The 12,425-nt window shown below is 34.4% G+C and overlaps 1 protein-coding gene across 4 annotated transcripts in view; it reads left to right on the top strand.

Moving 5' to 3' along the window:
• CTTNBP2 (cortactin binding protein 2) overlaps window positions 1-12,425 on the top strand; it is a 92,266-nt gene that overhangs the window by 42,637 nt on the left and 37,204 nt on the right. For all 4 annotated transcript variants that reach the window (XM_084506380.1, XM_084506381.1, XM_084506382.1 and 1 more), the window contains exons 5-6: window positions 5,014-5,217; window positions 10,585-10,684. In XM_084506380.1, the coding sequence (XP_084362506.1) occupies window positions 5,014-5,217; window positions 10,585-10,684 (304 nt within the window). The remainder of the gene's footprint in view (window positions 1-5,013; window positions 5,218-10,584; window positions 10,685-12,425) is intronic.

Below are 12,425 nucleotides of genomic sequence, written 5' to 3'. Positions count from 1 at the left end.
CACACTGTCAGAATCTTCTCTCCTTTCTGGAGTATGACACAGAAATATGACCTCAAAAATCTTATCCTGCATTTGTCTACTACATCTTGAAGTCATCAGCTGTGGGATTTGATGGCTGCCTCTTAGTTTATTGTTTTTCATATAGATGCCCTGAATTTTCAAGCTTTATTTTTTGATAGTCCAATTACCGTGTCAGATAGTTCATTAGTCTTCCAGTGTTCCAGATATTATCTGAATCTCATTTGCCTTCAGGAGCTGTTAGACTCCATAATGGAATTATAACTTTGTAAAGAATTTAAGTTTCTATTAATGTACAGCAAATTAATTATTGGGAAAATCAGCTTCAAAGTTAATAGTTTCTGTGGGCTAGAGGCTGTCTTGCACAAACCCTGCCAGTGTGAAATAGACTGTATATTTCAATTACCTTTACATTAACTAGATGATCTTTGATGATCAATTAAAACAGTTTTTGATTATTCTCTAAAAAAAAAAATAAATCTTCTATCTTAAATATAAGTTTACTTTATTTCTTTCCTACTTGACTTCATAACTGCATGCACTAGTTTGTGCTTCTAAGTATGAACGTTTTTAGGCAACAATCATTCTTTAAATAGGACTCTCACCAAATAGTGAATTTTTAGCTTGTGAAATTCATGACAGTTCTTAAAGGCAATTCTCAAACATGAGATTTTTGTCAAAAACTGTTGTTTTTTCAATTGTACTGTTTTATGTGTTCAGATTGCCTTTCGTAATTTAGGCTTTACTCAGTCTTCACTTGCTATTGGAAGGGATAGAAACAATTGAGACCGTTTAATCTCATAATCCTTGTTCTGAGTATTTGACACTTAGTGTTCTGTAAGTGGCACTGCTTTTTGTGAATTTTCACAAATGAAAATGGGAAACATATCCCATAACCAGAAGTACGCAAAAAAAGATTACTTAAACTATATTTGGTGGTCTACTGTTAATTTTTATCAAAGCTGTTATTTTAATATCCCTCCTCTACTGACCTCCAAAATAAGGCAGAAAGAATGTTAGTAAATTTGCAATATTCAGGTGAATATTCAGGAGCTCCTTTGACTTTAACCTAAAGTAACACTTGATTGCATTTTTCTCCAATCCAACCTTGTTTCTTATTTTTTATTTGTTTTTAAGGATACTTTATCTATTTGGGCCAAGTGTTCCTGTGATCTGCACTAGAACTAAATAAACTTTGAGCAGTAGACATTAAGCAATTATGGAAAGACATTTCCATTGAAATTTTATGCTGAGAAAAAAAAAAAAAACAGATTTAATAAACAAATTGACTTTGCCTTAGAAAAAAGCTAGACCAAACTCAATAACACTGTTTTAAGTAAGATGATTTGGCCAGTAATGCCTGAATTAATATCACTCATTTGCTTTCTTTTTTCAGTTTCTTTTTTTTGAGTATGATCTTACTGAAACCTCTTTCCCATATCTGCATTTTGCCATGCCCTCTAGCCACAGATTCAGGTAGTTTTGCTAATTTTCTGGTTGGCTTTAATCTACTTTATTTACTTTTTTTTTTTTTTCCAGAAAATGTTTGGAATTTCAATTTTTCTTTCAGTTAAGGCAGTGAAATCTTATTCATTTTTTATTGTATAGTAAGTAGTGAGCTTCAATCTGAATTTTGTAATATTTTACAAAAATGTGAAAAACAGATTTAATATTGAAAGAAATGGAAAGAATCCTCAACTTTCATATTTTTTGGTTTCTTGATAATTTCACGTTTCTTTCTTCTTACTGTGGAGTCAGAAGAATTGACAATAGCCTAGTCACTAAGGCATTCCTTTTCTTATTTTGAAAACAAATGTCCTAGTTAGGTTGGATTGCTGTAAGAACATATCAATAGTGTAATTTTCACTGGGGGAGTGTCTTGGTTCTAGAAAGAACAAGTATTAAAAGAAATCTTAAAATATGAGTTCAGATAGTTTCAGTCACATGTTCTGTTAAATGAATGCAGTGATACCTTCCTTTAAATGTGGGGCACTGTACTGTGTTGCTCTTTTCAGTCCTGGTAAGAAAAGACACCAGCTTTTGTCATCAATGTTGAACAGACTGCACATAAAGAAATTACAATGAACATTTATGGCCTGATTCAAAATCTGCGACAGTGTTTTCATTAACTTCAGCAGCCTTTGAACTGGTGCCAAAGTGCTTCTGCTCTGTTTGGATTCCTACATTTCAATGGCTCTAAGACTTCAAAATGGAAATGAATCTAGGCAGTTGGATTTTCATACCCCTGGGATCTCTGCTTTCACTTTCTTCTTGGTTTGGCGCTTTTTATGTCACTTTTCAGTGAAGTATGTTTTTTGTTTTGCTCATTTCTATAGTGATTTCTTTAATTATTCTCTCTATTCAATTGGCTTAGAATATAAAAGGGGCGGGGGGGGGGGGTAAGGCACTGATCTGGGCTCTGAAATTAACCATCTCCACATTCTGAAGCTGATGCCAGAAGCTGTTTTTGTCTATCCCTTTGCCCTTCATCACTGCATGTCCTACAAGCTTTCACAGATGCTTCACATTTCCTAACTTTTTGCATCTGTAATGATGTACCTTATTTATTGGTATTTCCTAATATTGATGTATTTATTTTCTATTTAAATGCAGCCTGATTGTATTCATTTACATTGATGATAGAAACCAAACTTGCATATATCTTATTGTTCAGTTTCTGTATCTTTCTGTGCAGAAAGATTTCATCCAATGATAGCTACGTATAATGAATGTCATCACTGAATTTCCACAATGTAATTTCAGGGTGTTGGAACAAAAATTAAGATAGCACATATGGCACAATAAACATTCCTTATTATTATTTTTTCTTTCTATTTCCCTTAATGCTTTAAAACAACAACAATAAAAAAACTACCTTGCACTATTTTCAATAAGGAAGGATTCCCAGCAATACTATTCACATTATGAAACAGCTTTGCAGAGTGGACTTCATGCTTACAACTTAGAGTCAGTCTCCCCAAACTCCCCTAAATCCCATACGAATCAGATTGTATTTCTAAAATGAGGAGGAAGCTTGAACCAAGACTGTTCCGGAGTGCCATACAAGCAGCGTCCACTATCAACTACCATGTCGAGACAGTAAAAAATACATATCAAATGCCAGTTAAAAAACAATGATGTGTGTACTAACAACAGCAGCACACTTAGTATCAAATAATAATAGAAAATCAGAAAAATAAAGGCACTTTTATAATGGAGAGGATGGACAATAGTTATTAAGTTCTTTGGGGATTTTTTTTAAGTCAGCTGTTCTTAACTGTTGGAACTGTAAATGTAGTATATTTTATCACTTAAAAGATGTAATTTACTTTGTATCTTCCTTAGTTTTTCTGAAAACTTTTGAAAACCTTCAAAATTCTTAATTAAAAATATAGGAAAAACAAACATTAATAAAAGTATTAGTAGTCAAAAGGTAACTTCAGAACTGAAGTTATAGAAAGGTGGATGGAGTTAACTTTAGAGTTTTTCATCAGTTTAAAACTAAATTTATAAGGTAATTTCACAGCTGTACTGATAAATTTTATACTCTATAAAGAAAATAAGTTGAATAGTAAGCTAACATTGTGAAAATACTGCAAATATATTTTCTTTTATGTACTAAGTTAGTAAATTTAATTTGAAATGATAAATTCAGCTTGCTTTTGAAACAAGTATAACAATACTCAGCACATATTTCTTTGTTGTTTTGAACTGAGATCAAGCTATGCTCTCTTTATAAGTGCTGCTCAGCTGATGGTTTCCAATGTAAGACTGGAACTTAATTAAAATTTGCCTGGATCTTGCAAGGTTCCCAAATCTGTTACATCCATAGAATTCTTTGGGGGGAGTTTCCATATTTAATTTTCTTTTTCTAAAATGTAGAGCTTATCCTAGCACAGTACTATTTTGGTTCTAGGTGTTGAAGGTTGGGTAGCACTTAACCAGCTTGATGGAGCTGGAGGTAGTGCCCTGCAGCTCCTCTTCAGTGTTGAGTGTCACAGAGCTACATTAAAATCTAGTCAAACTTTCCTCATATTGTCAGATTTCAGTCTGATATAATATCTTGTATGTGGCTAGAGAATACGAATAAACTTACTTATTCAAGAGGGAAACAGAGAATGTGGAATTTCCAAAGGTAATATACAAAAAGATCTTTCTCCTATTTTCTCTTGCAGTCCTTGATCAAGGAAGAATGCACAAAATTTTTTATGCCTTATGCAGCAAACTTCATATTCTTAACAAACTCCCTACTAAAGCTGAAAAGTAATAAAGGCAACATTTAACCAAGATAACTCCAAAGCTTTTAAAGCTTTGGGTTGAATACTGTCTTTGGGCTGCATAACTTGAAAGCTTTCACTAGTGAATTTTATATAACCTTTATTCATTCACACTGGATCATTTAAGTATTGCTGAGTAAAATGGTCATTACCTTAAGATGTTGCTCAGTATTTATTTCTGCATTATTTCTGCAAATTATTTTTTCCCACAAAGTTATTGAAAGTCAGTTGAAGTTATTAAGAGTTGTCTGCATTATTTGTTTATATAACTATGGATGAGATATAATGAGGTTTGGGCTAAGACTGTAAGGGATAATAAATTTTCACATAAACACATTTTGTTTTGGAAACCTTTCCTTAGATACTTTAAAAAAAAGCCTTCCCAATATATCCAATTAAAACTTATAGAAAACTTTCAGTACTTTCTGAATTTTATTAATATAAATTTTTAGTTTTGGCAGACATCCAGCCACTGCTACAATTCATAACAAGTTTTACATTAACCTGTTGAAATCGTTTGCTTTAACAACTTGTCATCCCTGTACAAAGTTTTTATTCTTCAGATTATGTTCTTGCAGACAAAGCATTATCACATAACTTGTGCTAAACTAACGAATTCTGTCATTTTGAAAATCCTTCTTAATTTTTGAAAGAGCACAGAAAATGCAAAGCTTTATTTATTTGTCTTCCTTCTAACTTCTGTTGCTTTAACTCACAGGCTGGTCTTCCTCCCTAACCCCTTTGTTAACAAGTGGTGGTCCTGTCCCCCTGGGTGGCAGGCCCACCCTTCTTCACCAAGCTGCTGCCCAGGGAAATGTCACTTTATTATCAATGCTGCTTAATGAAGAAGGACTGGACATTAATTACTCTTGTGAAGATGGCTATTCTGCCTTGTATTCTGCTGCTACGAATGGACATACAGGTAAGTGATTCCAAGTTTTGTTACAGCATTCATGTGAAGTAAAGTATTACTTCATTAGCTTTTAATATTAAATTAATCAAATGCACTTTTTAAAATATGAAACTGAAACTGAGATACATAGTTTACATGACAAAAGTCATAGTATAGCATATATATATATATAAGCAATACTTCCAGAGAAAAAAATGGGAACACAGAAAGGCATTCTTGCTTGTGTTCTGCATGAACATCCATTCTAATTCTCCACTCCCTTGCTATAAAAAGCAATCAAGTATCTTCACCCCAAGTTCTTTGACAATTTTGATTTTTTCTTTTTTGTAGCAAAGGCAAAAACTTGAAAGAACAAACTTTGCCTTACAGTAAGCAAAGAAGAATATGTCATCACCAGTGTTTCTGCAGCAGCATTGAAAATGATGGAAGATGTTTTCAGAGTAGTGTGTTACTTGGGGAATCATTAAAATGAACCTTCTTTATATTTGAACTAGATGAAATAGCCTCAGTTCATTCCCTACATTCTACTGAGGTAGTTAACAATTTTCTTTTTCTTTTCTCCACTTTTCCAGCCCTTAGCCTTGAGGAGGTAGAATCTCTGAACCTTCACACTGTCAGTCTTCATATTTTATAGGTACTTTAACAAAATGATTTAAAATTATATAGATACAAAGTCCAAGTAACAGTTTTCACAGCATTATCAAAGGCTTTTGAACAGCAGCTTTCTCTAAATCAGAGTACACTTAACTTTTAGTGAAATCAGGATTAGTTTTTCACAAGAGAAGGTGGAATGTGGTGACTTAAAAGCCACTGCATTCAAGACTACTTTGTTATTTCATCTAACAACGTATTTGTTAGTGACATAATCCCTGATTCACTGATTAAAATAGTATTTGGAGAAAAATATTCTTTTTTTTTCCCGGAAGTATTTTTAAAATCAGAGTGTAAAGCTAGGTTCCAAAATCCATAGCTAGGCAAATGGTATACGTTTTTCTGACACATTCAGGGTTAATTTTGCTACCAGGCATGAGGATAAGAGGAATTTTCCCTTTGTTCACAATGCATTTTGTCTTTCTTTGCTAGGTGCTATGGTTTACCTCCTAGTAACATCTGGGCCTTTTCATCTGACAGATTCTTTGCTGTTGCAATGACCCTTATACTATTGCAAAAGTCCTTTATTTTATTTTCTTCCTTTGGCACTTAGTATTTCTTGCAACTTTTTGTCTACAGTATTAAGGGTCCACATTTATTATACAGCGTGGATTTATTTTTCCCCTTACTGAATGGATGTTCTGTAGATTTTTCTAGATTTATGTCCATTGGTGGTATTTGTGGACGACAGTGCTTGCCCCAGTTCTCCTCTCATCTTGTATTCCTAGTATGTTTTCAAGCAAATGCCCTGATCTGCAGTTACAATTACTAAGCAGCTCTTACTGACAGCAAAGGCAACTTGATTTCTTGTTTTCTTAGCAACTTTTCAAATAATAGGCACTTGGAGAAGCATGAAAACAAAATAATACAAACAAGCATACGCATATGCATCCTGTAGCTGTTTGGTACCTTTTACTTTTTAAGATAAAAAAACATATGTATATATGTAACCATAGTTTTAGTGTTGCACTGCTATTTATAGTTGACAGGATGTGAATAATACTTTGTTTTACAAATGGCATTTTAGTGACTAAGTGGATTGTATGAGTTCTTGAACAAGAGAATCACACAGCAGCAACACTGGTGTCTTCTTAATATATTATATGAAAATTAAGAGTGATGCAAATAATTAGATTTATAGTATTTTTGGAGAAAGGTTTTTGTGATTATCTTTAATATGTAATCCTCTGTTTGTTACTTGCAGTTTGTTCCCAAGTGCATGGATAGATGCAGCTCTTCAAAACGCAGTCTTTTAAGAATAATGTTATGTTAAAACATACAGATGGAACAAAGGAATTATAGGGATAAATCTCATACTTTAAAAAGTCTTTGTTAATAGCTTTCTTAACTAAAAAGATGGAAAGAAATGACACTGATGTATTTTTAAAAGGATAAAACCATTTACATTTTACAAAGTTTTTCATTGTGTTAAGTAGGATTGTCAATGGAAAGTTACTGTCTTTTGACTGATTTCTTTCTTTCTTTCTTTCTGTGGAAGACTTAACACATATGCTTACCCTGGAGGGTGAGAACACCATGATATGATTTATTGGGAATACATTCAACCTGGAGTTAGTGACTAAATAGGTTCAGTGATTTTTGGGACGTCTTGTTTCCTCTAAGTCAACTAACCAGATTTTTTTCTTTCTCCTGGGATATACTTGACCAGAAATAAAGAGTAGCTCTAGACTTGGTAGGGGCCAGTGTAGTGAGTACCTCCCTTCAGAAACAACCACCATATTGCAGAGCCTGGGAAGAGTGGAATGCAAATGGTCTCCACATGCTTTCAGTGAAGAAATATAGTATTTAAGATCTGTAGATATCTAAAGAAAGGTAGAGCACACTGTAACCAAGACTGCGGCAGCAGCTGTTATGTGCTTGCAGCCCAGTCTATAGAGAAAACTGACAACTATACAAGATAAGAGAACACTCAAATATTCTTTATAATCTGTTCTATTTACAAAAAGGATAGCCTTCCTGTTCAGAAACAGTTGGCCTTTGAGAGCTGCAGCTTGGTTTTTTTTGTTTGTTTTTTTGTCCCAGCACATGAAGCTCATAGCAGCTTCTTTGTTTCTGTGCACACACTGTCCTCAGTTCCGTGGGTCTGAGAGAAAAAACTTCACCCTAAAAATATACACTAAGTACTTTCTTTCTGTTTGAATGGACACTAGGAAACTGTTGTTGTTATGATTTAACCACTAAACTGGGAGAGCTGAACAGATTGTTTGTCAGGCTATCTTGGTTTAAGCCATTAACAAAGTAGGAGCCACTTGAATCTACTACGTGTTTGATAACATGCACACCAGTTCATGTGACTGATGCATAGAATGGTTTGTACTGGAAAGGACTTAAGATCATCCAGTCCCAACTCCCTTGTCATAGATCTGGTCGCCCAAAGCCCCATACATCTGCGTCTTGACTAGTGCTGGCAATCCTGAGCATTCTCTGCCACTCACGAGGTGGCTCAGAAAGAGAGAATTAAGCAGTAAGAGTTCCTGAAACAGAGATGTAAAGAGAATAATATCCAATAATAATATCTTTTGGACTCAGCTATGTGCTAATCACATGCTTTTTTTGTATAATCAATTCTCCTCTACCATGAGTATTTGGAGGCTGTGGGACCATCGTTGATAGAAAAAACTGGAATGCTTTGGGAAGTAGAATGGGTGAGGTGCAAAGAGAGAGAGCTACGTGAAGTTAGGTCTGCCAAGCCACTGGATATATCTGCATGGTGTTTGCCAGCACTCTGGAGGAACTGACTGTCCCACTTTGATGGAGAGCAGCAAAGTCTCCAGGTGTTTGCTAATGAACTTCCACATTTTGTTTTGACCAACACCTTTAATAAATGACATCAGTATCTGTCTTGTACCTGCCCTTCTGCCCAGTACTCTCCACTGCTGATTACTTCTATGGCAGTGAACTGGAGTTAATGAGTCTGGATTGACCTCAATTATTCTCATCCAAATTCCAATTAAAATCCATCTAGAGGATGCAGGCTTCTTGGAGATTATTGCTCTTTTACGTGATGTGCTACCAGAATAGGTTGTATAGACCTTGCTAGCTCACATGGTATGCCTTATGAAAGTAGCTATGCTTCCTCATGCTTGCACCCGGCCTGGAGAATAAAGAGCTCTTTTCAGTGATCTTCATCAGAAACAGTATTTTCACATAGATAAGCTACTACCTGAATGATCTGCCAATCAATAATTGTGAGTTAACTGTACCTTTCTGGAAAGGTGGTCTTGTTCTGTGCGTTCTTCGTTGCTTTTGCATGGCTAACGTATGCTTTGTGAAGAAGCCAAAGAGTATTACCAAATACTTGAAACTACTAGAAAAAAAAAGTAATTCAATATCCTTCAAAAACTTTAGAAGAATTTTAGGATAACAAGCAGGAATCCTTTTTAATGTAAGACTGGGATTGACAATGGAAAGAGGTACAAATTATGTCAATGTTAAAGTATTTTTTCCTGCTGCGAAGTGATTAAAAATACAATTTGCCTTTAATTAGCATTGTATTACATGTGGAAATACTAGTTAAGTTTAGTTGGCAGAGAGTTTCTTCATGACTTAAAAATACTACAGGTTAAATTAGAGAGTTTATCTTGACAAACAACTTTAAAAAAGAAGTGCTATTTCAAATCAGATTATGCATTTAAGAATCTTAAATTGCAATATAATGATTTTCAATGGTTTAGAATCTTACTTCTTAATCTTAAATTATTTATTTAATCAATTCCACATCTGCCGTTAATATTTGAAAGAATTGTAACAGCAGTGAGTATATTCAGAAATGTTTCAGTCAGATTTCGAAATAATTCTAAAGGTATTTTTCTGGTGTCTAGAGATGAACTTTACTATTACAACTTGGCTCCAGGATCTTACTCAGTGCTGTAACAGGATGCATTAAGCGTGCTCAGAAACTGGGCCAGGAGTTTATAACTGGTGTTCAAGCTGAGCTTATTTTCAAGGTAGTAGTTTTAGCTACAAAAGACTTGTTTTATTTTGATGTAGAAACAATTTTAAGAATATAGTGGAGATTTAGTATTTTCTTCAAGCTTTATTGAATTAAATGATATTCCAATATATGGATGAACGTCAGTATAATTGCTGTGTAATTACTTTTTTTAATTTAATTTTGCTTGATGGAATCAGGCTGCTATTATTTGAACCATGTTATTCAGGAAACATTCTGAATAGGAAAAGTTTTGGGGTTTTTTGCTTTTGTGATCTTATTAGTCATTGCAATCCCATGTCAAAGTGTCCTAGTAGAAGGTTGGCCAGCCTGCTGTTTGAGTTCCGTGCAGTTTGTGAGCATTTCCACTGTGGCTGTCGTTTTGGGGACTTGTCACGTGGCTGCCAGTGGGAACGTGTTGCCATTGGGGGCTGCTGGTTAATTCATATTTCCAGCTTTGGAAATAGCTAAACTAGCTAACACTAACAACGGGAGTTGCCCCTAATGGGCATGTTTTTGGATCCAGTAGAGTCCAACCCAGGCCCTTTTTGCAGTAGAGCGGTGGTGCCCCGAGGGAGCAATTCTCATCTCTCATCTCTCTCCTGCAAATTCCTTCCTGAGCTTCTACTTTGGTTCGCTAAGATGTGTGGCGTATAGTCATAAAGGCTGGCAGCTGTTGCTCCAAGGTGATGCTCCTTGAGCAGGTTTTATCTTCTGGTAGTTTTAACCACTTGGTTTTGTTGCATCAGTCTATGTTTATTCTCAATTTATAGATTGTGTGAGATTGCTGCTGACTGCAGAAGCACAAGTTGATGCTGCTGATAAAAATGGCTTTACACCCTTGTGTTCAGCAGTTGCTCAGGGACATGTCAAGTAAGTGAAGTCTTAATATTTTTCTCATCAGCTATTGCTCTCCTTGTATTCTGTTTACATTACTTTACATATTTTCCTTACATTACACTTTACACTACTGTTGCATTCTTAGCTGTAAGTGCATTTAAATATAATTTACTGAAAACAACCACTCAAATTCATATGATGTTCTATTTTCGATATTTTCCTATTTTCTTTTTTTTTTTTTTTTTTCCAGTTGCAGCTCTTATGGTTGTTGAACATGTGTACTGTTAGTAACCACAACATGATGCTGGTCTACATGGTAGTCATACCTTTGAATTTCTTAATTTTCTTCATGTTCTCAGCCAAAATACAGGCTTAACAGAGGAATAAGGAAAATAAATTATTTTTGTATTAAATTTTTGAAGCATAGAGAAGTGTGATTTATCATATACAGAGACAAAAGAACATTTATCTAAGTTTTCTTATAAGTGATGGAATCAAATACTTTAAACATCCAAAAGAGTTTTTTTAATGTCTAAGTTTTTGTATCAGTAAGTTTGAAAAACAGAAAATTATGTATGAGTCAAAGAATATTTCTAAGAACATACTTACAGTAATTTGCTTTTATCTTTGAAGCGCCTGTTTTAGAAAGATTGGTATTTTATGACAGCGTGGTTTGAGAATTCTGTCATCTCTTTATAAGAGAACCAGTACACAACAATTCATCCAGATGGTTTTTTTTCCTCCCTTTTCTTTAAGTGCAGGAGCTGAAAGCTAACCCCGTGTTTCCTTTTTGCAGCTTTACTGTGTATCATGGAATCATAGGAAATAGAACTGAAAGTTGGAAGCAGCTATTAGATAACCTCTTCCAGAGCACCCTTATCCAGAATAAAGCTATTTTACAGATGCAAAGATGCAACTGTATCAAACAGTATGACTAGGGGGTCTTTATTATAGACTTTACATTTGTTTGATGTATGTTTGGTTTTATTTATCTTCAGTTTTTGATTATTTTTTTTAGTCTCACATTTTAATATTTGTAAGGGTTTTTCTGAGCTACAGTAGCATATAGGAGTCAAAGTCTTTGAGCATTGTTACACTGTGATAGGCCCTGAGCCAACTAGGTTGTCCCTATCATTTTTCATGATCTTCCACAGATGTATAAGGAACATTAGAGATTGTTGCCACTTCTTAGAGAACTTCAAGCTTATCAACTAAGGAATACCTTTTACTGGAAGTCTTTAAACCAGAAACACCCCAGTAGGTGTTTTGAGCACAAAAATACAGGTCTAATAAAATGTTTCGGTGTTTTACAAAGAATCTGTAAAACATGTATATGATTTGATAAAATGAACCAAAGTTACACTTTATTTTCTCTCACTAAAATAAATATCTTTGATTTTTTCATTTGTTTCAATATTTAGCTTTTTATTCATGATTTGCCTTCACACTTTGCTTTGTATTGTCTGCTGTTACGGTATTTCAGACTTCATCTTCTTTTTCTCTTAGTGTTATTACGTAGCATGAAATCCCTAAATGCTTTTTTTCCTTTCACTTTCTTAGATATTAAACATGAACCAAATTGTAAAAGTGAGTGTGGAATAATAACAGGGCCAGATGAAAATATCAGAGAGACTTCAAATGCTTCTAGCTGTTTTTATTTGTTGATCACTTGAAATTTCTGGCTCAACAAAAGTCTGTAATAGGCAAAATCTGGGGCAGTGTTGTAGTCTGTTGTTGTTGAAGTGTTCTGTTGCATAGTCGGTGGTACTTGTGT

This window comes from Aythya ferina (assembly GCF_964211825.1).
Source record: "Aythya ferina genome assembly, chromosome: 1".
NCBI lineage: Eukaryota > Metazoa > Chordata > Aves > Anseriformes > Anatidae > Aythya > Aythya ferina.
This window is presented reverse-complemented; position numbering and strand designations above follow the sequence as displayed.